Source organism: Nakaseomyces glabratus, chromosome I (genome assembly GCF_010111755.1).
Source record: "Nakaseomyces glabratus chromosome I, complete sequence".
Classification (NCBI taxonomy): Eukaryota; Fungi; Ascomycota; class Saccharomycetes; order Saccharomycetales; family Saccharomycetaceae; genus Nakaseomyces; species Nakaseomyces glabratus.
Window position 1 is genome coordinate 300,652 of NC_088959.1, and position 26,213 is coordinate 326,864.

The window sequence follows — 26,213 nt, forward strand, 5'->3', positions numbered from 1 at the left end:
TAAATTTAGCGGCAACATTACCTTTACAAATGCCTAACAATCCTTCAAATATGGATTGTCTATTACTCGACTTGGCTTATTTACAAGTACAAATTGCTCTAAATAGCATTTTAGTAATCGAATGCCCTGCATTGCCAGGAGATTTATGCCACAAAAACTGTTTACAAATATAATTGATAAGATCAAATGCAACTTCAAAAGATTAAAATTTCTTATATTCTTTCTCTTTATTCCATAACCAACCTTCAGTACCTCTTGCTAGACCCATAATAATGAATATACTACCAAGTCCCTTCAGAGAGCGTCTCCACCACATAGGATTTCTTTTATTGAATTCTTCTAATGAAATACCTTTCTTCTTCTCAGCCTCACTATATTTAAATGCACGTCCTGAGACAAGATAACTACCAAACCCAATACCAAATACTGTGCTCATGACTTGACAAGGCACACAGTCCCTGGTCTCCTCTTCGTCTAACTCCCTTGAAGGTGGCGGATTGAATACTGACAATATATTACTCATGACTATTGCAAATTTTACAACACTGTCCACCACTTCGTATGCTAAATAACCAAATAAGCTATCTAATAGCTTCCTTTTAATGTTTACAATATCTCTTTTTATCGAGACTATTTTAGCCTGTAAATGAATTATTCTTTCAAGCTCTCGAGTTCCCCTGCTATCTCATCGCGTCGCCAAATGAAAAAGTGGAAAAAATGCTAATTTTTAATCAATTTGAATAGTATAGATTAAATACTGTCAAATCCCTGATCGGCATTATCGTTGCTGCTACATTAATAAAAGCTCTTTAAAACCAATACATACCTGGACTACTGAGGTTGGGGAAAGCCATTGACTCGTGTATTGTAATTCACAAAATAGGATCATTGCTTATCGCGCTTTACATACAACATGGTAGCTGAATTGACTGAGTTTCAAAAGAAAAGGCTTGAGAATATCAAAAGAAACAATGATTTGCTTAAGAAGCTACAATTACAAGGTACTGCAAATAAAATCAAAAGGGAAGCAGGAGTAGACACCGTTAGCAGGCACGAAGAGCGGTTAAAGAAGAAGAAGAAAATAGTTAATGCAAAAAAGCAGTCTGAAAAAGAAGCCTCCCCCAAGACAGCTATGCCCACTAGGCGATCTAGAAGGTTAATGGGCCAGCAAGTGAAAAACGAAGAAGGTATACCAAATGTTAGTGATACACAATTACTGAAGATGAATCGCAACAAAGAACTTGAGGATTTGAAGGACATCAAGGAGACTGCAGTGATTGGAGATGTGAAACTGAGTGATCTAATAAAGACTGAGGAAGGTTCCAATGAGGATGAACTGCTGGCAAAGTTTAAGCAATTTGCTAACAAGAATTTCTCTTCTGGTGACTTCTTTGATATAATAAAAAAACGTCAAAAGGAAACCGAGAATGACTCAGATTTGACTAAAATGCAGGAAGATTTTGATTTACATATGTATGACGTGTTCCAACCCAATGAGATTAAGATAACAAATGAAAGGATAACATCGATGTTCTTTCATCCATCGACAGATAAAAAATTGATTGTGGGTGGGGATACTTCAGGTACAGTTGGTCTTTGGAATGTTCGAGACGAACCCTTAGCTGAGAATGGTGAGGATGATCTTGTAGAACCAGATATCACAAAGGTGAAGTTTTTCACCAAAAATGTTGGCAAGATCGAATGCTTTCCCACAGATACGTCGACTTTGCTAATAACGTCTTATGACGGTTCTATTCGTACTCTTGGCCTGAAAGATCTAAAGAGTGCCGATATAATGACCTTAAGAAATAGTTATGAAGAACCACTTGGGATTAGTGACTGTCAATTTAGTTATGACAACTCTCAGGTTCTCTTTCTAACTACATTGGGCGGTGAATTTACTCAATTAGACCTGAGAGCCAAGCCTACGGAGACCAAATTTTGGAGACTCAGCGATAAGAAGATTGGCTCAATGGCGATAAATCCCCAGCGACCATATGAGATTGCCACTGGATCTCTGGACCGTACACTACGTATATGGGATGTTAGGAAAACTGTAGAGACACCAGAGTGGTCACAATACGAGGATTACCACAGCCATGAGATTGTATCCACGTTCGACTCTCGGCTGAGTGTATCTGCCGTCTCGTACTCTCCAACAGACGGGACACTTGTCTGCAATGGTTACGATGATACTATAAGACTCTTTGATGTCAATGGCGAGCTGCCGGAAGACCTCGACGAGAAGAACAAGACAGTGCTTAAGCACAACTGCCAGAGTGGCCGCTGGACGAGTATCTTGAAAGCAAGGTTTAAACCCGACCAGAACGTATTTGCCATTGCCAACATGGGCAGGGCCATCGACATATATAACAGTAGCGGCCAACAACTAGCACACTTGACCACAGCTACAGTACCAGCGGTGCTCGGCTGGCATCCGTTGAAGAACTGGATTGCCGGTGGTAACTCCAGTGGTAAAGTATTCTTATTCACAGACGAACTAAATACAAGTAAATAATAACAACAACAGATACAATTACAACCACAACTACAGGTACAACTCCAGGTACAACTCCAAGTACAACTCCAGGTACGAGTAACCTAATTGACAAATTCAAGAAAGCACCTATACGTCAGTAAACAAAACCATCTATATTCCCAGTTCCGGAGATTCTGTCAAAATTCACAAAATCGAAGTCGAATTGTGAGGATTCTACTCAGAAAATCCCGCACCGAAGCGAGAAGACCCTTCTTTCGAAGCTTCGAAAAAAAGAAAAAAATCGAAGTGAAAAAAAACAAAAACATCGGTGGGGGGGAGAGTTGAATCAAGGATACGGTGCTACGATAGTTTCTGTGCTAAATGGCATTGGCAATGCTAAACAACAAAAACAACAAAACCTAGCAATTGTTGGAAGTAAAGATTTTTTTTGATTTGATTGTAAACAATGGGTTATTGGATCACATATATACCCATCATTAGTAATTTTAGAGATTGGTCCTTATTAACTTATTACAGTTGAAAATAGGGAACGCTCATTTTTATTGGCTGTATTCCGAGAGTGCTACAAAGTAGGTTCGGGAAAACAATCACCACGGTATTGATACTTGATCAGCCCAAAAAAGTTTTTTGAAGATAATTTGAGAGAGGACACTAACTTTGAACTGGACAATGCAGACTGGAAATGAGGAGAATGCTGTTCCCTCATGGTATTCAGTGCCTGGTAAGGAGGTGCATAGCGATAAGGCTCATGAGCACCGGGTGGCTTTGAGCGATGTAACTGGGTTGGCCAACAGTAATTTCATGCATGAAAAGCTTCATTCTAACAGATGCAGTGGTGAACCGTCTAGCACGGCACGTAATAGTCTCGAGATAAATCTGAATCATGCGGTGGAGTCGGATCAGGAAAACATGGTGTCCATATATGCTTCGAACACTCTGGACACACCCAATAGCAACGATGTGAGCAGCCTTCTTGAAGATCAACAGCTGGAAAGTATACGAAGAGTCACCCAGCACATGTCAAATACATCAAATGGCGATGACTCGGACTCAACAACGGTGGCCAATAAGGACTCTCACCAGGGTGATAACAGTAACAATACAAGTGATGATGCTCTCAGGAATGAGTATTCAGAACCACCAGTGAATGATGATATACGAAGGACATTGATGAAAGCATACCAGACATATAAGTTGGCATACTTGGATGATTCTGACGAGGACAACTACGATCCTGTAATGGTGGTAGAATTAGCCTCTGGGATATTTGATTATATGAAACAACTGGAGATCAAATACCGTCCTGACCCTTATTACATGGATTTGCAATCCGAACTAAAACCATCATACAGAAGTACATTACTGGATTGGATCGTTCAAGTAGATGAGAGATTCCAGCTACTGCCAGAGACTTTATTCCTCACGATTAACATAATAGACAGATTTTTGTCCAAAGCCGCTATAAAACTCAACAAGTTTCAATTGGTCGGTGCTGTTTCAATGTTTATCGCTGCAAAATATGAAGAAATAAACTGTCCAACAATGAAGGACTTTCTTTACATGCTTGATAATGCATATACAAAAGAAGAAATGATAGATGCTGAACGATTTATACTAAACACATTGGATTTTTCAATAGGATGGCCTGGCCCAATGTCTTTCCTGCGTCGTATAAGCAAAGCTGATGATTATGATTATAACATTAGAACGTTGGCTAAATACCTATTAGAAACAACAATCATGGACGCTAGACTAATAGGAACTCCACCTAGCTGGCTGGCATCGGGTGCCTATTTCCTAAGTAAAACCATCTTGAGCTATGGAAATGAAGAAAGAGATGCTGAAGAAAGATCAGTTTATGAGACTGGCTGGACCCTAAAACATGTCTTTTATTCTGGCTATACCCAAGAGCAAGTTTTTCCTTTATCTAGTCTGATTCTCGAGAACTGTAGGCATGCACAAGAACGTCATAGTGCAATTTGGACAAAGTATTCCGACAGGCGCTATCACCGTTCCTCAGTGATGGTGGATAAGTGGATCGAGGTTGCAGAAAGCAAAATGAATAGTTAATGGAAGCAATTAATACCCCCAAATGTGCTAACAAATCACATAGAGCGTAATGACAATGCAGCAATTTGTTAGTACGACAGCCGCTTTTTAGAGCTTATCGTTTGCATTCTTTTATTATTAGCATTCTGTATCTTTTATATCTGGCATATAACAAGTCAATACAGATTTATCTATTATTTTTTGTACTATAATTCAACTTTTATGAAATTAGTAGAAGCAAAATTAGTCAGTGACGAAAATTTTGGAATGTTTGTCCTTGGCGGCTAACCGAGAAAAGATTAATATTATGATCTTTCTCTCATCTTGGCGACAAATATCAACTTAAGTCAACAAAACATTAGTGAGAGTATACTTGTAACGACAAAATATCAGTTTTGATAATTAACTACTGGAGATTTGGCATCTATGAGTTCTAGTACATCCTGGCTACAAACCCTACTTCCAAAGGAAGAAGAATCTAATAGCATATCTCAAATCGATTCAAGTGAAGAGATTTGGGCATTAGATAATGAGACAATCATATGCTTTGATATTCAAGGAAATAAAATAGGCTGTGTTGTTTTCAATTTTGAATATGCTCAGTTAAGTATTATGCCGTCTGATTTGGATATCCAGAATAATGAATATATGATTATTTTGGGTGAAAGAAATTCGAAAAAACACAGCCTTGAGCTACTTCTGAACAGAATATTGCGCCAATTTGATGTGACCCACGTATTAATTTCATCAAGATTCAACAACGAGATGTACCATACAATTTTAAGTTACTGCACCGATGTGGGTTTAAAATTCAAAACTGCAAGCACTAGGTATTTCAAATCCAATGAAGACATAATAGCTAAATTACAGGACTCTGGCGAGAGAAGTTTCAAAGCTTGGTTGTTGGAAGCAGATAAATATTCGAATATAACCGTTAGAGCTCTTATCGGACTATTCTGGTGGGACGCAGAAGTTAATCAAGGAAGAAAACAAATGAATACAGGCTTAGAAATCCCAAAATTTGAGAAACTCAGCTTTATCAATCTAGATGGTATGGTATATGTGGATTATTTAACTCTATCTGCACTTAGAATTTTACAACCTCTCGTAAAACCATACGCTAATATTGAAAACTGCAATGCCGCTTTCAGTTTAGTAGAGCTTTTCACAAATGTCAAATCGAAAATTGGGAAAAAGCTCCTAAAAAATTGGTTAAAATTACCTATTAATGAAATGGATGAGTTAGTAGAGAGGATTCAGACTACAGAGCTTATACTATATCCTGAAAATTATTCTTGTTTCATAGAGATTATTCATATCCTGAATAATCTACCTGATGTCAAAAACTCATTTACCAAGCTTGATGAAGATATATTTGCCAGTTCGGCTTGGTCAGGCATATTTAACTTCTTGAGGCATTCCGTAACTATCATAAGCAGGATCAGGAGAATTGATAAAAAGATTGAATCACAGCTGATTACCAAACTACAAAATACTGAAATCGCTTCCTTAGTGGATACAATTGATTACCTAAATTCAGTTATTAATTATAATAAACTATTTACTGATAAAGAAGTTGAAATAGTTGAAAACATTAATTTTGAGTATGATCAGTTCAAAAAAGTATATACCCGATTGGAAGCAATGCTGAAGACAATTGTTGATGATATAATTGAAGAACTGCTATCTGATTCAAAAAACAGACTCGACCATTTAAATTTAGCTGAAGGATTGAACGCTCTATATATACCACAATTAGGATTCTTGGTGACAATAGAAAATACAAGGGTTCATTATTGGGGTGAAGTATGGGGATCCCTTAATTGGCAACTTGTATTTAAAGACAACAGCCACCATTACTATAAGAATAGTATGGTAACATCTTTGGATGATGAGTTTGGTGATTTAATGACAAAAATATTTGAATTGAAGCTTGAAATTTTAGCTAATGTAAGAGAGAATCTGGTCAAACATAGAAGTCTGCTCATTGACATTTCAGAAATTTTTGGGCGGCTTGAGGTTTTAATATCATTTGCAATATTAGCAAATGAGAGGAACTATTGTAAGCCTATTCTTAAAAAAGACAAATCTGTGGTGAAAATTACTCAAGGAAGGCACCCACTATTAGAAACACTGTCCGACAATTTTATACCTAACGATATTATTCTTGATGGAGGGATGTTGAAGGATATTAATTGGTTCAGTTCTGGAAGACAACGAATTGCCGTAGTCACCGGAGCAAATGCCTCAGGTAAAACAATATTCCTGGAGCAAATTGCTTTGATAGTTTATATGGCCCATATTGGGTGTTATGTGCCAGCCGATACCGCCGAAATTGGCTTAGTAGATATGATACTAACCAAATTCAAGTCTTTTGATTCAATTTCAACTTCTATGAGTTCTTTTGAGAGAGATAGCAAACAACTATCAAAGATAATGTCTTTGGCTACAAAGAGAAGCATAATATTTATTGATGAATATGGAAAAGGCACAGATACCATATCTGGTCCTTCATTATTAGCGGCTATCATACAAAGGTATTCACAATTACCTGGTGCACCACGCCTTTTAATCTCAACACATTTTTATGAAATATTCCAAAAATCATCATTATTGAAGCATCGAGGAAGCATCAAGTTCTTGACCACCAAAATTGTATTAAATAATTGTGAGGTAGAGAACCTTGTTACCGAAAATGAAGGCATAGTATTTTTTTACCAAATAGTTGAAGGAATTTGTGATAGTTCGCTTGGTATATACTGCGCAAAGATTTGTGGTATAAAAAAGGAGATCATAAATATGGCAGAATTAGTTCATAAGCAGTTTAGCTTAGGGCAAAAACTTGATTTGTCTCAGTTTGAGGTAACGGATACAGAGATGGAAATTTTTTTGAAATGCCAGACCATTATAAAAAGATTTATCTCGTGGGATTTAAATACAGAATATATTACTGAAGATTTATTAAGATCCAAGCTGAACTCTATTTTAAGTTGTTCTACAAAAGAAGTCATGCAAATTAACTCAGAATAAGTACAATTATCGAGCAGTAATAACACTAGAAACGCCGTAAAGACAAAAAATGCGAAATAATATATAGAATATACTTAGTAGAACTTAAGTATGTATATGCAATTGAAGTACTTCTTTTCATATATACGCATTAGTTTTTGAATTTCACCGATTTTGTTAGATTCTTCTTGATACCTGTCTTTTCACCCTCATAAGCACCAGATTGACCACCAGAATAAACAGCACGAACAGATTTGAGTTTCTTTTGTGCAGCAGCATACTTCTTTCTCTTCTTAACACGAGAGTTTCTGTTGTCTTTCTTTCTTTTAGGTGTTAGACCCTTATTCTTCAGAATTTGGTAGTTTATAGCACGCTTACCATTTTCACCAACCTCTTCGGCAATTTCATTCAATTTACCGTCTCTTGCTGCTATACGAGCCTCTATATGAGCTTTCATCCTACCCTCTTTTCTATTCTTCTTACCCTTGAGTATCTGCTCGTAGTACTCAGCGGATGATTTATCATTAACCTGGTTAGAAATCGACTCTTCATTGGATTCGTAATCTTCATTGTCTAAATCAGCAGACTTTGGTGCTTCCAAACCACGTTTCCTAGCTTCTTCCAACAACCTCTGTTGTCTTTCAAACAATCTCTCTTTATATGGAACATCGTCATCACCTGTGTATCGTTCATTAGTTTTCTTTTCTTGTTGATCAATCTTGGAGGTGTAGAACCGCAATGTTTTCTTCCTTCTCTTTTTATCTTGAGCATCGATGTCCGCTATCTTGTCCTCAATGTAATCCATGTTCTCATCATCTTCAGAACTTGAGTCTGCTTCAGAGTTATTGGAAGATTCCTTTGATTTTTTGCTAGATTTTCTTGATATACGAGATTGTTGCACGTAAGCTTCAAAGTCATCGATATCGACCTCTGACTCTTCTTGATCTTCTTCAATTTCTTCCTCCGATCCTTCAGCTTCACTATCAAGATTATTAGTATCACTGTTATTTATATCTGTAATTCTATCATTTTGCTCTTCATCACTTATTTCTCCATCAGTGTTATCTTTACCATCTAATTCGGGCAATTCACTAGCTTGTCTCCAAACTTCTTTAGATGTTAGGATGGCCTCCATCACTGGATGGTCTTTCATTGTGCTGAAATCCTCATTACTATTCAGTTCATGCAGGAAAATTGCAAAATATGATGACAGTGTACTTAGATAACTTGAAAGAGCAATTGCCTGTAATTTTTTTACCTCTGACTCTTGATTTTTTGATATATCTTCGTATTGCGCAGTTAACTTCTTCAATTCCTTTGAAAGAGGAAGAAATTCGGGGAATAGTGTATTTAGATATTGCTTTTTCTCTGCGTCATCCATTTTTAAAATAGATTTAGCGGAAATTTCTGAAGCCGATTGCTTTGTAGAGGCTTTGAATTCTTTCATGTCAAAGTTCTTAGCGTCCTTGCTCCATTCTTCTTCGATAACATCATCAAAATAATCGTTCATATGAAGCTCAGACAAATGCTTCTTCTGTTGACGAAGCGCTTCCTTCTCGATCTCCTTCGCAGTTTCTTCATCATCTAGATCATCAGCCCCATAATATTCATTCTTAGAACCCCAAGCATTCTCATTGTTTAGCATGGTTTCGTCATCATCCTCAACTTCAGGCATGTCATGTTCCAGTTTCCTGCCAAATACCTTCTTGTACGCCTCCGCACCATCCATATCTTCATCACTCTCATCCCCATCTGTCATGGCCATCACTTCCTCTTCTTCATTATCTTCCAACAACCTCTCTTCATCTGAATCATCTCTATAATACTGGGAGTCACCAAGAAGGACCTTCTCTCTCTTCTCAGCAAAGTCGTCTACCTCATTTAACCCATAATCGTCATCCCTTGCTTCTCTTTGAGAAGCTCTACTCTTCTTAGCCATAATCGTGCAGCTTATAGTTATCGTACTTTGTAAACCTGACAATAAAAGACACCACCAGACTTAAATACAAACCAATATGTAATCTTTAAGCTCATCGCAGAGCTCATCGCCTGATTTTTTTTTTCGCAAAAAATTTTTTTTCTTCAGTTTTTCACAGATGAGCTCATCGCAAAAGTTTGAAAACAAGCTATAGTAGTCCTAAAATAGCTGGCACTTGTGGCATGATCCCCGGGGTTAACTTGATATTGTTGTGGTAAGCACCGTTGTTAACATCTGACATAAAGAGTGGTTCAACTGTAGCCAGAGCCTGACACATAACAATACTAGAAAAAAGCTACGTTAGAGCATGAGTGGAAGATTGCCTTCGCTTAAGGATTCTGGCGCTTCAAAGCCGTTGAAGTTTAAGCCTAAGGCCGTTGCGAGAAGGACAAAGGAGGAGCGAGAAGCTTCTGTTCCGAAATTGAAGCCGGATGAAGTTGAAGTGGATAAGAATAGGAGAAAGAGGGCGCCACCAACAGCCAACAAGAAGCGTGTGCCAAAATACCTGAACAACACTCATGTCATATCCAGTGGTCCGATGGCTGCAGGAACGTACTCTTCGAACTCGGGTTCAATGAATCGAGGGTTTGGTTCTCCAATTATTAAGACTGATGAGGAGACCTCATCACTGATTCAAAAGAGTCTGGAATCCTTGGAGAATGGAAACGGAGATGATGAAGATGAAGATATGGAAGGACAAAGGACAAGGGCAAGAAAACTGAATATGGGTAAAGAATTAAGCTACAAGCAGTATATACTACACGAAAAGGAAATCGAGGATGACGATAACGAAGACGATGTTGACTTAACCACTGCCGAAGGCGAAGCCACGGAGGAGTTGGAAACAAGAAGAATTGAGCAATTGTTCCCTGTACGTCCACTAAGAGTTAGACATGAAGACACAGAAACGCTACATAAGACTATTCAGGAAACATACTCAGAAATAGCGACGCGAGAAGCTACACCGGCTCCACAAAGTGTTACTCAAATCAAAGAGGATCCAGAACACGCAAATTCTTTGCAAGACGTATTAGTGAAAAAAGAGAATGAGCTCCAAAATAAGTTAGAAGAACTGTATATAGAAAACGGTGTTGATGGCCAATCTAGGGAGCTAAACCTAGAGAAAATCCAGATACAGAACGACTATATTAAGATCTTAAAGAACATCGAAAAGATAAACGACAAGCCAAATAAGTTCATGGTCTTCCAATTGCCACCTAAGCTACCAGAGTTCAAGGTCAAACCCAGCAAACGAGAGGCAAACAATGAACAAGCACCAACCAGTATAGATGACAAATCCAACACAGATGACAAGCCAGGTAAGAAAGCCAAGCAACAAGAACCTGAGCCAGAGTTAAACGGTAAGATAGGCTCTTTGAGAATTCATAAATCTGGTAAACTGACAATAAAAATTGGAGATGTTGTAATGGATATCAGCAGAGGTGCTGAGACAACATTCATTCAGGACATTGTCAAAATTAATGAGCACGAAGATACGAACCAAGATAAAGACCCTGAAGAGCAACTACCACCTTCCATAGAATGCTTAGGAACTGTAACAGGAAGAGCAGTGGTACAGCCAAGTATATAACATGATGAAACCATACTTTTTTGTGTTCCCATAGAGAACTCAAACCAACAATGATTCACACACGTAAAGAGACACAGGGCACAGGTGAATCCATCAAGGGACCATTTACAGCATATCTTAATTTATCTTTAATTTGATATTATATAGCATTATTTATCAACCATATCTTTAACTGTGAGCAAACTTCAAAGAGAGCTTCACGATGAACATATAAATTTGAAAGAATTTGATTGAAAAAAATGTCAAAAATAAGGGAAGACAACTAGAATCTTCAACACATTCTTTAACATCAAAAGTCTTGCAATGTTCAGTAAGTGAACAGATAAATAGGCATACAGAAACAGGGCAAGTCCTAGTAGAACTATATACTGTGAGTATTTAAAGGGTGTCTATTTTTGCATCTTTTCTACTGGCGGGAAAGGATATTGTTGTGGTTGAAAGATTACTTACGAAAGGTCAAAGATCAAATATAAACTAGAATTTTCAAAAGGATACTGATAGAGGTCATAATAGCGCCAGAATCTAGGTGTAACAGTACTTAGTTGAGTAGTTATGGAGCAAAGTGGTCATGAACCTGGTAAGAATACGTTTCTATCGCGAGTTTTTGGTTTACAATCGGATGACGTTTCTACATCGATCCACACACAAGAGTTAAGTACAATACCTCTGGATGAAGACGAGAGCAATCACGGAGCTTTAGTAGAGTCAGAGGATGATGAAGATCACAATGATGGTGTGCGATTGCTAGAGTCGGATCCCGGAACTTCGACGCAAGATAGTTTAGAGAGTGACACTAGTGAGGAGGATGAACGTATTAATGGGATAAATAGTGACTCTCAAGTGATTGACACATCTAGACCACTTCTGAGTAAAAAAGAAACTATGGAATTGCATCCCTTTGGCAGTCAGAATGGGAGAATAATGGAGTCTTCCATAAAACTGGGTCAGCCATCTAGTGATGAGGAAGACTTAATTAATGTTAATGAATCTCTACAGCCTGATTTAGAAAACAGGATAAATCCAATATATCATGAAGACAAGCTTGATAAGGCGCTGGGTAATAGCTCGAAAAACATAAGAACATCCACTTTTCTTGATAGAGTACTCAAGCCCAATGATGTTAAGAAGAATAGTACTAAAAAAAGGCAAAACAGCCATAACTACAATCCTACTTCTACTTATACCAACTCTAGCTCTAACACATTTTTGAATACAGTAAAAGGTGAAAAGTCCAGTAAAAAATATAAATTGAAAAGGCCAAATATTTTGAACGCCCTATCAGTCGTTAACAATATGCCTGAAAGAAGATTAAATACACTAAGCCCCAAGGAAAGAGCTCTATGGAAATGGGCAAATGTAGATAACCTCGATCTGTTCCTTCAAGATGCCTATAATTATTACCTTGGAAACGGTTTTCACTGTATTATTTTGCAAAAAGTTTTGAATATATTAACATTATTATTTGTTGTTTTTGTTTCAAGTTTTATGGGCTATTGTGTAGACTATTCGAAATTACCGACAAGTACACGGTTTTCAGAAATTAAGATTGATCACTGCTACAGTCAAAATATTACTGGATTCACTAAATTTTTACTATTCCTATTCTATGGATTTGTCATTTTGAAAGTAATTCAGTTATACTTTGATATTAATAACATTAGAGAAATGAAATTATTTTATCACTACCTTTTGAATATATCTGATGATGAATTGCAGACAATACCTTGGCAAAATATAATTCAGCAATTGATGTATCTCAAAGATCAAAATGCTTTAACTGCTAACGTAGTCGCAGTTAAAGCGAAAAATAAACTTAACGCTCATGGAATTGCCAATAGAATAATGAGAAAAGAAAATTATCTCATAGCATTATACAACAATGACATTTTAGATTTAAGATTTCCAATTCCATTCTTTGGCAGTCAGCCATTGACAAAAACATTGGAATGGAATATCAATTTATGTGTGATGGGTTATGTTTTTAATGAAGCAGGCTTCATTAAACAGGGATTTTTGAAAGCTACCCAGAAAGAATACTTTGCAAACGAATTACGAAAGAGGTTTATGCTAGCTGGATTTTTGAATATCATATTATCTCCATTTTTGGTTTCTTATTTTGTTCTCTTATACTTTTTCAGATACTTTAACGAATACAAAACATCGCCGGAAAATATTGGTGCTAGACAGTATACTCCGATGGCAGAATGGAAATTTAGAGAGTACAATGAACTGTATCATATCTTCAGGAAACGAATAGGTCTAAGTAATCCCTTAGCAAGTAAATACGTTGACCAGTTTCCAAAAGAGAAAACAAATATACTTTTGAAATTTGTGTCTTTTATATCCGGTTCCTTTGTTGCAATTTTAGCAATTTTAGCACTTTGGGATCCAGAGAACTTTTTAAATTTTGAAGTGACTCACGATAAAACTGTTTTGTTTTATATCACGGTTCTGGGAGCTATTTGGTCCATAAGTCAAGGATCAGTTTCCACAGAGTATCATGTATTTGATCCTGAGGAAACACTAAGAGAACTTGCCGAGTATACCCATTACCTGCCAGATAGTTGGAAGGATAGATACCATACCGAAGGTGTTAAACAGGAATTTTGTGAACTCTATAATTTGAGAATCACTGTATTGTTAAGAGAATTGGCAAGTTTGATCACCACACCTTTTATATTATGGTTTTCGCTACCAAATAGTGCTGGAAAAATGGTTGACTTTTTCCGTGAGTCTTCTGTTTATGTCGATGGTCTAGGGTATGTTTGTAAATATGCTGTATATGATGGTGACGCAGATGCTGTTAAGAAGCATTTTGGTACAGACGGCAATGAGACTACAGAACAAGATGCAGCTACAGAAGAACAAGATATCGACTCAGAACCAGATGAAGCAACAAAAAAGATGATGCAATCTTATATGTACTTCCTGGATGATTATGAGAATGACGATAATTTACTTGGTAAATATCAAATCCCAAAGAAGAGAAGAGAGAGTTTTGATAACACACAGTATGATGTTAGCAATAGCAATCAGAAAAATCAAGATGATGATAGTGATATGATCTTAGCCAATCGATACACATGGAGAAAGCAGTTCAAACCAGGGCAAAAACCTGAACTTTTTAGAATTGGAAATCATGTCTTGAATGATAAAACATTTACACAACAAGGTAGCAATCACCTTGGCATTGATGAGTCCTATGCGCGATCACAAATAAGTAATACTGCAGAGGAGAGTAATAGGTCAAGCCTGTATAATTCCAAGTACAAATCACCCACCAAAGGTGTATTAGGACTGGTAAAGGAATACTACAAAAAATCTGACGTAGGTAGATAATCCTTGCTATGCTTTTGCTTATAAGAATTTGTCTCAACAAGAGAAGATTGTTGAGTATAGCAGGGCGTGAATACTAACTATATAATTAATGACTGATAGCAAACTGCCTGAATTCCAATGTTTTCATCTATATATGAAAAACTAATTTATATTTCATCTCAGCTAATATTAATGAGGGTTATACACCCATCTATATACGTGCTCTTGTACGAGTCAACTGGTGGCGAAACCAAGGGAGCAATGAGGACAAAGTTCAGCAACGCCAGCTAGTAATGAAAGCTTAATATAAAAGTAAGTCGAAGAGGAATCAGTTACTGACACTAAGTAACATTTGTCTATTGCTCAACAATACTACATCCTGCTATCGAGAGTTAGGTTATTGTCATACATCTGTTTTCATAATCTTTTGATCACATTTGGCGTGTGCAAATAATCAAGAAACAGGATCTTCATTCATATATTAATATTATCCAATGTCTAGAGACGCACCAATTAAAGCCGAAAAGGACTATACCTCGGTTCTTAAGGAAGAGTTTCCCATAATTGACAAGCTAGCAAAATCTGATGCAAACGCTGCCTTGGACAAATTGCTAGTATTGGAAAAGAAGACGAGACAAGCGGCGGATTTGACATCTTCCAAGGATGTTTTAGCTAAGATTGTTGACGTACTTGTGGAGAAGGATAACTGGGATGAGCTTGACGAACAATTGACCCTGTTATCCAAGAAACATGGTCAACTAAAGTTATCGATCCAATACATGGTACAAAAGATAATGCAAGCACTAGATGAAAACAAGAAAATCCCACTTAAGACTAGAATCAAGACAATCGAGACCATTAGAACGGTCACTGAAAATAAAATTTTTGTTGAAGTAGAAAGGGCAAGAGTTACCAGAGAATTGACAAATATAAGAAAAGAAGAAGGTGACATAGCTAAGGCTGCTGATATATTATGTGAATTGCAAGTGGAAACATACGGGTCTATGGATATGTTCGAGAAAATTCAATTTATCCTAGAACAAATGGAATTGAGTATATTGAAAGGTGACTACTCTCAAGCTACAGTTTTCTCTAGAAAGATTCTGAAGAAAACATTCAAGAACGAAAAATATGAATCATTGAAGCTACAATACTACGAACTATTAATTAAAATTGGTCTTCATAAAAATGATTACTTAGAAGTAGCTCAATATTTCCAAGAAATATATGAGACAAAGTCTGTGAAAGAAGATGAAGAAAAATGGAAGCCGGCACTTTCTAGAATGGTATACTTCTTGATCTTGGCACCATATGGCAATCTACAAAATGATTTGATTCACAAGATTCAGCTCGATAACAATTTGAAAAAATTGGAGCAACAGGAATCTTTAGTAAGGTTGTTTACCACAAAGGAGTTTATGAAATGGCCAGTAGTTAAGAAGACATATGAACCTGTATTGATCCAGGACACGGTGGCATTTGGTGGTAAAGACAATAAGCACCACTGGGATGAATTAAAGGATCGAGTTGTGGAACATAACCTAAGAGTCATCTCAGAGTACTATACCAGAATCACACTAGCCAGATTGAACGAACTTCTTGATCTAACAGAATCAGAAACAGAAACATTTATTAGTAACTTGGTTAACCAAGGTGTCATATACGCCAAGGTAAATAGGCCGGCAAAGATTGTTAACTTTGAAAAGCCTCTAAATTCATGTGAATTATTAAACGAATGGTCAGACAACGTAAATCAACTACTAGAAAATATTGAAACTATTGGCCATCTGATTACAAAGGAAGAAATAATGCATGGACTAAAAGCCAAATAAGCAACACGTTCTTAGTAATAGCATTTCAATACACAATGGTATATAGTTTTCTTTTCCTATTTGTGATCGTTGTCAAAAGAACATAGACAAACCGTCATTTGAGGCTGTACTTGAATAAAGCTTCAAAATAGTATCAAGGATTAAGTATCAATCATCTATCTAGAAATAAAGCTTATATATTTACTCGACATTGTCAACAATATACTTTGTTGGACTAAAAAGGGTCCAGTTTTTGAGTCTTGATGACGTTTAAAAGGGAAAAAAAGGAAAAAAGCAATAATAAGAGAATATTACCACTGTTTCGATTATTGCCGTAAATCAGCCTAAGAACTGAATATATACAAATTTAAACGATAGTGTTTACAACTCATTTATCAGACAGTAACAGTACTGAGCGAGGTTAGCAATTCTAATAGCCAATTGTATAACCTTCCTCTTCAAACTTCACAGTGGAGGGTTTTAATCAAAATCGAAAAAAGCACGAGAAGTCATACTAGCCAGGGAGTACGACGCAACAAAAGGTATTCGAGAACACTTTACTTTGAGAAGAACAATATAGTTTATGAGGTTAGACAAATGGTACATATCGATGGTGAAGACACTAGCAAGCCTGTGAAATCGAGAGATGAGAAGATAAAGTTTTGGGCTGCTTTAGAAAGCACGGTTCATGATGAGGGGTCCTCATCTGACACTAATAGAGTTAATTCCAACCTTGTTAAGTTTTTGAAAATGGCAACTGATAACTACAATGAATTTATAGTAACAGAACAGGACTTATTTAGGATGTGCCTAACCATTGCAGAATCTGAATTATTTACTAAGAATACCAAATTCTGTATTAGCAAGCTACTTTCCCTCTTAAACATTGATTTATTGGAGATGAATATGAAGTTCATCATTGTTTACATATTACTGTATGAATGCAAAAGGAACGTTAACTCTTTGGTGACAATGCTTGAGTTTCAAGGTTTTAATGTTTTTTACAACACTCTTTACACTGCATTTGCGTACATTCAGAAATATGGAACTGATAGAGGTATAGCCGAGCATGAGATAACGAATTCACAACTTGAAGAATGGTCTGATGTTGATCATATAATTCTCGATGAGATGAAAAAAATATCCACTGTTTTAATGGAGATCCTATTCATTATATTTAAATATGGTAAATGCTCTGTTGCAAATGTTCAACTGGTTGATGATTTCTTCACCTACTTCCTTATCAATTCGATCAGATCTGATGTAACAGATGACCTGTTCAACAATGCACAGTTTAAGTTAGCTCTAGCGTTGAATGAACAATATATTGTCTTCTCAAAAAAATTTGAAATGGAAAATAAAATATTCAAATATTTATTAAACTCTTCTGTTTCTAAAAGGTTTGTGGAATTACTTCTATTGAAGTTTAATCGATTAATGGACTCATCCCTTCAGGTGATGATGTGCAAAGTCATATACTTGATTGTGACATCAACAGACAATGATGTTGCCATGAACTACTTTTACCTTAATGATCTAAATGTGTTGATAGACGTATTGATAAGAGAATTACAAAATATGAATGGCAGAGAAGAGTATTGGAGAGCTACTATACTACGTGTTCTTTTGCCCTTATTAAAAAACACCGAATTGTGCAGAACTCATTACCGAAAAGATGATTTAGTAGAACTACTCACATACCTGTCAAAGCCAGAAAACATATGCGATAATGGCGTAATTACACAGGAGCAAGAAGTAACTATCCGTCTTGCAAAAAAATGTCTAAATGGTGTGGAATGGTTGGAAAATGACACTTCCGATGATGATGCCATTAGTTCTAATAGTCTGGAGAGTTCTCAGTCAAGCGTTGAGTCGCTCTCAAATAGTTTGGCTAATCACAGCACCAACAATCGGCCACGTTTAACTAGAGGTAGCCTTGAATTATCAGCAGAGTCTTTGACAATGAGAAAAGAACGAGCTAAAGGTCCGCCTCCACCACCACCACCTCCAAGATCCCGAAAAAAGTGCTAATCTTTATAATTCTTTTACAAGGTGATACTTTAAACTGCGTTTGATGAGTGTCTACCTACAATGGAATTACATGTTCAGCACTTTCATACGGATGATATAGTACCATGAAAAATATTTGTTTATGTACGCTCCTCAACCTTCATTTGCATGAGTACAATTGAACCAAATACAAACTTTGTCATGAACATTTTAGAGACGCATTTTGTTACGCCGGCTTTAACAATTATGTGTCTCTTAATATAATCATTTTTAATAGATTTATTTTACAAACTGTTTATATGTTGTACTAAATAATTTGATGATCCTCTATCTACAGTCTTATTCTTAAGCCAGATGATGGTGCGCCAATCTTGGATATCTTAGCAATCGAATCGATATCACCCTTGTGGTTAGCATGGTATTTAGCACCAGTTAATGGGTCTTCGACTACAGCAGCATCCTTGTAAATTGGTGTATGAGTGGCAGCACAAATGTCAAACTCGGCGTAAGGATCAAAATTGATCTCAACAGCGTCATGTGCAAGTGAATCAGCTTTATCTTTGATCTTTCTTGCTTGATCAGCACGAGGACCAGACGACATAAGTTTTAAGAACTCTGAAGCAAAGTAAGACGCTTGCACATAATTCTTATTCTTAAAGTTTTGTGACATAGCAACTTGAAGAGCATTACAACGATGAGCAGGTACCAACTTGGATCTTGTGAAATAGGCCGCAAGTTCAAGGTTTCTTTTGACATCTTCTGGAGCCAAACTTCTACGCTCTAGTTCAATGGATAAACCTAGGATGTATTCTTTGGCAGTTTCTAATGCCTTGTGGGCTAGTTCCTCTTCATCGTCATCTTCCAGCGTCAAAAATAGAACACGATAAATGACCTCCCTAAAAGTTTCAATGGCCTCTTCCAGCTTATTAGCTTTGAACAGTTTGAAACCTTCATTAATTTTAGCGGAGACAATGTCCATTCCCGGAACTTTAGGAAGAGCCTCTTCAGGAATATCAGTGTCAGCATTTGACCTTATGTGACCAACTATTGGAGGTAACTCTTCTGGGGTACCAGTCATGTAGGTTCTAGAGCCTTCATATATATCGATAAAATAACTCCTTAGTGGTTCAAAATCAACTACACCAACCTGTTTATGCAAAGCTTGGGCAGCAGCTTCAAAAGCACCAGAGGCAACCAAAACAGAAGCCAATTTAGAGTTTTTGACCCATTGAGCAGTTTCCGTGTCTTCATCTTGAGAGGCATCAACATCATTAGCTTCTGCTTCGACTTCATCATTACCAATTTGTAAATCATCATCACCCAGATCCCAGGCATCCTCTTCATCACCAATAATTTCTTCGTCATCAAAGAATGCCTCTTCTTCATGCCCAGCAGCTGTAGTAGTTTCTTTATCACTACTTGGTTCATCAGCGTCGTATTCTTCAATTTGTCCAAGAACGGCCTTTTCGAAGTAAGATAGTTCAGCTTCCTTTAATGGCCAAGATGTTAGAGGTTCAGTAATAGCAGGGGTCTTCACACTATTAGAAGGAGTAATCCCATCGGGTAATACGACATCTTGTTCATCCAAACCAGCTTCTTCCAGATAATAAGCAGCAAGTTCATCATTTCCATTGGCCTTTGCCACAGCAAAAGCTAACGGTAAGGAACCAGCTGTTTGGAAAACCTTTGCTCTGCTGTCAATAGAGTTACTGTAGAACGAATTCATTAAAATGCTGGATGTTGCACCGTGATTTTGAGCAATGTTTTCCATTTTTGCTAGCTTATTTTGATCACCTGTAATAGTATATAGGAAAGAAAGCTTGTCAAAAGCATTTTGTGTTTGATATATCATTTCTGTCAAAGCAATGTTACCTTGAGCAAGTGCTTCCTTGCTCAAAATATTCCAAGTGGCATCGTTGTTTAACTTTTTAGCCTCTTCTGAAGCAACATCTAAGTTACCATATTCGATTGCTAGATCAAAACGAGCTTGTGGATCCTGAACAAACTGAAGAGCAATTTCTGGGTAGCCAGATTTTTGCAAGTAAGAGATAATATTTTGACCAACCAAGTTGGAGTTTCTGATAATACGAAGGACTTCTGGGAAGTTTTTGTTGACCAAGGCTTTCTTGAAACGATATTCAGTTGGGTCGATGTTCAAGACTTCCATTTCACCATCTCTGTTCAAAGCATAAACATATTTGCCTTGAACTTTGTGAATATAAAGTGTCTTCTCCAGGGTTTTAATAATACCATGGTCACCATTTAATAGGGAATAACGTATATGGTTTAAAGTAGTGTAAACCAAAACATTACTCTCATCCCAGGCAGCACTCTTAATTCTAATAGTTTCATGCATCGAGTTAATCAATTCAAGACGTTTGTTGACTATTGTAATAGTGTGCTTGCTCATCATTGCCAAGTACTGTCCGTCTTGAGACCAGGAGACATATTTCACGTTCTTAACGTGCATCTGTGCAACCTTTTTACCTTGTTGCACATCAAATAGTACTACTTCTTTGGGATGCAAGAGCAATACAGTTCCTGGTGCCGCATATAGCATGTCGTTGACTGGATCTTCTACATGAATTGTCTTAGTAATCTTATTGTCAAGTGTGCGAACCTCGATAGATTGAGAAGATTTATTGTAAACGGCAAACCTATTACGAGCAACAAAGGTCGCACAAGAACCAGAATCCTCAATAACACTGGTAGGCTCAACAGCACCGGTTGGTTGTTTTGGTAAAACTACCAGGCCAAATTTATCTGTCCCTTCATTTATCAAAACAGAATGTTGGGATGGATTGTAAGAAATGCTATGGAAGCTATTCCATGCCTGACCTAATTTGGTTAGCGTAACATAAGGTAGTGAGGTAACTTTCTTGCCGTAATCAAAGCTCTGTAATTGCTTCTCCTTGTTAACAAAAAAGAGTTGGTTTTGGTAAGTAGTTGCAGCAGGTCTTTCACGATCCAACTTGAAGATCATGATACCAGAATCGTGAGCTGCACCAAACAAACTCATATTTGGATGGGATCTGATCAACCAGAATCTGTCATTTTCCCTCTTGAATTGCTTGACTGGTGTTCTCTTGTCCAAGTCCCAAATACGTAAAGTTTTGTCTTCGGCGACAGACAAAATCAAGTTTTGATCTGGGTGGAAAACAACACAATCGACGTTGTTAGTATGTCCTCTGCATGTGTCAACCTCCCAAGCTTTATTTGAGCTCATTCTCCACAACTTGACTTGACGGTCATCACCACCTGTGACAATCAAAGGTAATGTTGGATGGAAAGAGGCCCAGTTAACACCCCTAGTGTGTCCTTCTAGGATAAATTTGACCTTACAATCACCAAAAGCACCATCTAGTAAATTTTGTTGGGAAGCGAGAGAATCTTCATAGCTAGTGACACCAGGTGCGGAGTGTTTCTTTCTCAAACCGGAAATATCCCAAACTCTAACAGTTTCATCCAGAGATGCAGAAACCACAAGGTCTTCTGTTTGATGGAATTGGGCGCACATAACAAAGTGGTTATGGCCTGTTAAGCAAGCCAATTCTTTACGGTTTTGCCAATTCCAGATTCTAACAGTTTGGTCATCAGAGGCAGAGATGACCCATGGTAGTTCACTGTGGAAGAACACGGTACGAACATAGTCCAAATGGCCGGTCAATGTATAAAGACATCTGTTTGTCTCCAACGACCAGACCTTAATGCTGGCATCGTCACCCGCTGAAACAAAAATCGGCTGGGTTGGATGGAAGTCAACAGCACGAACTGGTCCTTCATGTCCTTCAAATCTGTGTAGCAATGTACCCATTCTGTAGTCCCATAATTGGATTGTAGAAGAGAACAAAGCAACTAAAGCCCATGGTCTAGAAGGATGGAAAGCAATACCTTTAGCCCTAGTAGACTTCGATTCGAACTTCGTTAGCAACTTCATGTTTACTTCAATTTGTAATGACTATCTAACCTCTTCTTTTCAATATTGGAATATAACGTGTTATGCCTGATTATTCTTCTACCAATTCTTTTCAAAGAATTATTTGGTGTTCTTGTTTAATATTTGACAAGTCACGCGCAAAATGGCAGTACAATAAATCCTTCAGGTTAAATTCAACGCCTAGCCTGCTCTATACAATTGGACCTCGCGCAGATTATCAATATATTTGATCCTTCCAAATTCGTTGATATTTCACCGATTTCAAGAGCAAAAAAAAGAGACACTAACCTAGGACCCTGTTCTGTTGCAATTGAAAGCTGAAGTTGGTGGTGCTATCTAAAGACTAGCAGAGGAATACCTTGTGAAGTACTAAGGTCTCTTTAGTTCTCAAACTTATTTGTTTCTTTGCCATTTGCAAGAGGATTCAGGGTTTCTCGATTCTTCGTCGACGTGCTCTGTTCTCTTCGTAGCCTTTACGTGGCATGTGATGTGGATAGCACTTGCATACATCAGCATATTTGTATAGTCATGTAAACTTAGTGGATAAAGATACGTTATTACTTTAGATAGTATTATATAAGTGCCTTGTGTTCATGATGTTCATTTGTAATTTAGCCTTTTGGGAGATCCTGTCTTTACTTCTTGAACAGGGCACGTTATTGTTTGAGTTATAAGAGATACATTACTTCTTTATGGAGCAGGTTGTTTCATCGAATTCTACCAGTCCGTTTTGTTCCTTCAGTTTCCCCTGTATGATGGAAAGCAAGTTGTACAAAAATGTTAGCGTTGGTGCCTCTACACCGTTGGCCTCGGCGACTCGCAGTGGGTTACCTAGGATAACTTCCAGCTCCATCAATTGGCCCTTCTGTACATCGACGCACATCGAGGGCGTGAACATATGTTTTGCAGAGATGTTCAGGAAAAAGTCTATGAACTTCTCCTCGATGACTATACCTTCGGAGGCAGCGATGTTAACTATGTCTCTCATTGCCGGTAGGAACAACGCGTTTCTGGTGGAGTCGTCGTGACCGTAAGCCAGCGTTCTTGGCACGTCCAGCCCCACGATTGCCGTTGTAGTGTTGATGGCCGCGTTGTACAGCAGCTTCTTCCAGCGGGAATAGCGCACCCTCTCGTCGAACTCGACGAAGTTCTTGTCGCCTGCGTCGTATATCTTTGTGAACCGCTTTGCGCTCTCTACTGCAGCGGGGTTTGACGGGTCGAACGCACCCACGGACAGATGGTCCTGGCCAATGTGCTTAATCTGAGCTTTGCCCACTTTCGTAGTGCCAACGATCTCCACGCCTGACAACACCACATAGTTGTTGTAATCCTCCGGCTTCAGCGTCGAGACCAGGTGCTTCTCGATGTCGATACCGTTCTGGATCAGCAGCACAGAGGTGAGCCTCTCGGGGTCCACTTTCGCATTACCGAGCAAGAAGGGCTCCACAAGAACCGGCATGGTGCTGCTATTGGGCCCATCTGGGATGTTCTTGGTTGTTACAACCACGTAGTCGAAGAACGTCCCGCTCGCAGCGGCCTCATGCACGTCTTTGTACACATGGTGCGGTCTCCACCCGTCGAGCTGCCCGTAGTCACACGAGTCTATCCTGTACCCGCGCTCCACCACAGCAGAGTAATCAGACCGCACAACCAGTGACACTTCACTCTTGCCAGCGTGGAACAGCGACAGCGCACTCACCACACCAACACCACCGGCACCCACTACTACAACATTGACAGACATTGGTTCAATTGCAAGATGCAGTAATTATACTTGTGGACTACAAGTAACAAGTTATATGATATGTAAGCCCAGCCAATATGCACACACGCCCACACACACACTTATACATACACACACTTATCAGTAAACTCAGGTATGCAATGCCCTTTAAAAAGTATGTCAGTTTGTACGTCATCATCACATGATTCTATGCATTAGTACGTACTTATCACATGCTTTTATTCAATTGTACGTTGAATCACATGTTTTATACATATATACGTACAATCACATGATTCTAATACTATTGTACGTACACATCACATTATATGTACGTACATCAGCACTAGGGTTCTACCGTAGAGCAAAAAAAGTTTCTTCCCAAAAAAAAACTTTCAATTCTGGGCACATCGCTAGAGAGACTTTAATACTGATGAGAACGCCTTCGAAGAGAAGGGGTTCGAATATAATAGTGGAGTTGGTGTTTTGGTCCACTTAATCAATTGGAGCAACGATAAAACACAAATGGTTGCGCAGAAGAGTGTGTCTAACGCTACGTTCAAGAACAAGGAGAAACCGCAGGAGGTTCGCCGTGCGAATATCGTTGCTGCGCGTGCGGTTGCGGATGCGATCAGGACTTCGCTGGGTCCCAAAGGTATGGACAAGATGATCAAGACCTCTCGCGGTGAGATCATTATCTCGAATGATGGGCACACCATCTTGAAGCAGATGGCGATCCTGCACCCGGTGGCCAAGATGCTGGTGGATGTCTCTGCGGCGCAGGACTCTGAGGCCGGTGACGGTACCACCTCCGTAGTGATACTTACGGGTGCGCTGTTGGGTGCCGCGGATAGACTGCTGAATAAAGGTATACACCCTACGATCATCGCGGAGTCCTTCCAGAAGGCCGCCAGACGGTCTGTGGAGACTTTGCTGGAGATTTGTCACCCAGTGTCCCTCGATGACAGGGAGGACCTGATTCGTGCCGCTTCTACGTCTCTGAGCTCCAAGATCGTCTCGCAATACTCCTCTTTCTTGTCCCCATTGGCTGTGGACGCAGTGCTAAGCATCACCGAGAAGGACTCGAAGACCGTGGACTTGAACGATATCAGATTGGTTAAGAAAGTAGGTGGCACGATTGGCGACACCGAGATGGTCGATGGTGTTGTGCTGACCCAAACTGTAGTGAAGACCGCTGGTGGGCCAACTATGAAGGAGAAGGCCAAGATCGGTCTTATCCAATTCCAAATATCGCCACCTAAACCAGACACAGAAAACAACATTGTGGTCAGCGATTATAGACAAATGGACAAGATACTGAAAGAAGAAAGAGCATACCTGCTAAATATCTGCAAAAAAATTAAGAAGGCCAAGTGTAACGTCCTGTTGATCCAAAAATCTATCCTTAGAGACGCTGTCAACGATTTGGCTTTGCATTTCTTGGCTAAACTGGGTATCATGGTTATAAAAGACATTGAAAGAGAAGAAATAGAGTTCTTGTCAAAGAGTCTGGGATGCAAACCAATTTCAGATGTTGAGCTCTTCACAGAGGACAGATTGGGTTCTGCCGACCTAGTCGAAGAAATCGACAGCGACGGAACAAAGATTGTCAAGTTCTCCGGTGTCAAGGGTGTCAACGCTAAGCCTACAGTCTCTGTTATCATTCGTGGTGCCAACTCTATGATTCTAGATGAAACCGAACGTTCCCTACATGATGCTTTGTGTGTTATTCGTTGCTTGGTCAAAGAAAGAGGTTTAATTGCAGGTGGTGGTGCTCCAGAAATTGAAATATCACGTAGATTGGAGAGAGAAAGCAGATCGATGGAAGGTGTAGAGGCATATATCTGGCAAGAATTTGCGCAAGCGCTGGAAGTTATCCCTACAACACTAGCAGAAAATGCCGGTCTAAATAGTATTAAGGTCATCACTGAACTACGCTCGAGACATGAAAACGGTGATGTCAATGAAGGTATCTCTGTTAGAAGATCTGGTACAACCAACACATATGAGGAGCACATTCTACAACCAGTATTAGTCAGTACCAGTGCTATCACATTAGCATCAGAGTGTGTCAAGTCCATTCTTCGTATTGATGATATTACATTCAGTCGTTAGTGGACAGAAGTGGAAGATAGAACTATTTCACTATGTATCTATAATTATAAATTGGTCTATAGATCCTTATTGCATTTTTCTAAACTAATTTGAAAGAAATTCACGATCAAAGTCTTACTTTGTAGCTCTGATATTTTTGTACACTGCATATAATGGAGTTCAATTAGTGTTT

General features: G+C 38.4%; 12 protein-coding genes across 12 annotated transcripts; 8 read left to right on the forward strand and 4 right to left on the reverse strand.

Annotated features, from left to right (window-relative positions):
- Positions 1-202: 202 nt before the first annotated feature.
- On the reverse strand, positions 203-523 carry DMO2 (Dmo2p; the record flags this gene model as incomplete). Its single annotated transcript, XM_447401.1, has 1 exon — positions 203-523. One exon carries the CDS (start codon positions 521-523, stop codon positions 203-205), a length of 321 nt encoding a protein of 106 aa, XP_447401.1.
- A 390-nt stretch (positions 524-913) lies between these two features.
- On the forward strand, positions 914-2,518 carry CMR1 (Cmr1p; the record flags this gene model as incomplete). The annotated part of the gene is made up of 1 exon (XM_447402.1): positions 914-2,518. One exon carries the CDS (start codon positions 914-916, stop codon positions 2,516-2,518), a length of 1,605 nt encoding a protein of 534 aa, XP_447402.1.
- A 651-nt stretch (positions 2,519-3,169) lies between these two features.
- On the forward strand, positions 3,170-4,570 carry CLB3 (B-type cyclin CLB3; the record flags this gene model as incomplete). The annotated part of the gene is made up of 1 exon (XM_447403.1): positions 3,170-4,570. The coding sequence occupies one exon, from the start codon at positions 3,170-3,172 to the stop codon at positions 4,568-4,570; it is 1,401 nt and encodes a 466-aa protein (XP_447403.1).
- A 405-nt stretch (positions 4,571-4,975) lies between these two features.
- Positions 4,976-7,579, forward strand: MSH5 (MutS family protein MSH5; the record flags this gene model as incomplete). The annotated part of the gene is made up of 1 exon (XM_447404.1): positions 4,976-7,579. The coding sequence occupies one exon, from the start codon at positions 4,976-4,978 to the stop codon at positions 7,577-7,579; it is 2,604 nt and encodes an 867-aa protein (XP_447404.1).
- Positions 7,580-7,709: 130 nt separating this feature from the next.
- On the reverse strand, positions 7,710-9,497 carry SAS10 (rRNA-processing protein SAS10; the record flags this gene model as incomplete). Its single annotated transcript, XM_447405.1, has 1 exon — positions 7,710-9,497. One exon carries the CDS (start codon positions 9,495-9,497, stop codon positions 7,710-7,712), a length of 1,788 nt encoding a protein of 595 aa, XP_447405.1.
- A 346-nt stretch (positions 9,498-9,843) lies between these two features.
- Positions 9,844-11,127, forward strand: RPC53 (DNA-directed RNA polymerase III subunit C53; the record flags this gene model as incomplete). Its single annotated transcript, XM_447406.1, has 1 exon — positions 9,844-11,127. The coding sequence occupies one exon, from the start codon at positions 9,844-9,846 to the stop codon at positions 11,125-11,127; it is 1,284 nt and encodes a 427-aa protein (XP_447406.1).
- A 552-nt stretch (positions 11,128-11,679) lies between these two features.
- ATG9 (autophagy protein ATG9) lies at positions 11,680-14,466 on the forward strand (the record flags this gene model as incomplete). The annotated part of the gene is made up of 1 exon (XM_447407.1): positions 11,680-14,466. The coding sequence occupies one exon, from the start codon at positions 11,680-11,682 to the stop codon at positions 14,464-14,466; it is 2,787 nt and encodes a 928-aa protein (XP_447407.1).
- A 473-nt stretch (positions 14,467-14,939) lies between these two features.
- Positions 14,940-16,277, forward strand: RPN5 (proteasome regulatory particle lid subunit RPN5; the record flags this gene model as incomplete). Its single annotated transcript, XM_447408.1, has 1 exon — positions 14,940-16,277. The coding sequence occupies one exon, from the start codon at positions 14,940-14,942 to the stop codon at positions 16,275-16,277; it is 1,338 nt and encodes a 445-aa protein (XP_447408.1).
- A 576-nt stretch (positions 16,278-16,853) lies between these two features.
- Positions 16,854-18,287, forward strand: LDB17 (Ldb17p; the record flags this gene model as incomplete). Its single annotated transcript, XM_447409.1, has 1 exon — positions 16,854-18,287. The coding sequence occupies one exon, from the start codon at positions 16,854-16,856 to the stop codon at positions 18,285-18,287; it is 1,434 nt and encodes a 477-aa protein (XP_447409.1).
- A 310-nt stretch (positions 18,288-18,597) lies between these two features.
- On the reverse strand, positions 18,598-22,203 carry COP1 (coatomer subunit alpha; the record flags this gene model as incomplete). Its single annotated transcript, XM_447410.1, has 1 exon — positions 18,598-22,203. One exon carries the CDS (start codon positions 22,201-22,203, stop codon positions 18,598-18,600), a length of 3,606 nt encoding a protein of 1,201 aa, XP_447410.1.
- A 682-nt stretch (positions 22,204-22,885) lies between these two features.
- On the reverse strand, positions 22,886-23,947 carry GVI51_I03465 (uncharacterized protein; the record flags this gene model as incomplete). Its single annotated transcript, XM_447411.1, has 1 exon — positions 22,886-23,947. The coding sequence occupies one exon, from the start codon at positions 23,945-23,947 to the stop codon at positions 22,886-22,888; it is 1,062 nt and encodes a 353-aa protein (XP_447411.1).
- Positions 23,948-24,451: 504 nt separating this feature from the next.
- Positions 24,452-26,041, forward strand: CCT4 (chaperonin-containing T-complex subunit CCT4; the record flags this gene model as incomplete). The annotated part of the gene is made up of 1 exon (XM_447412.1): positions 24,452-26,041. One exon carries the CDS (start codon positions 24,452-24,454, stop codon positions 26,039-26,041), a length of 1,590 nt encoding a protein of 529 aa, XP_447412.1.
- Between the last annotated feature and the right edge of the window lie 172 nt (positions 26,042-26,213).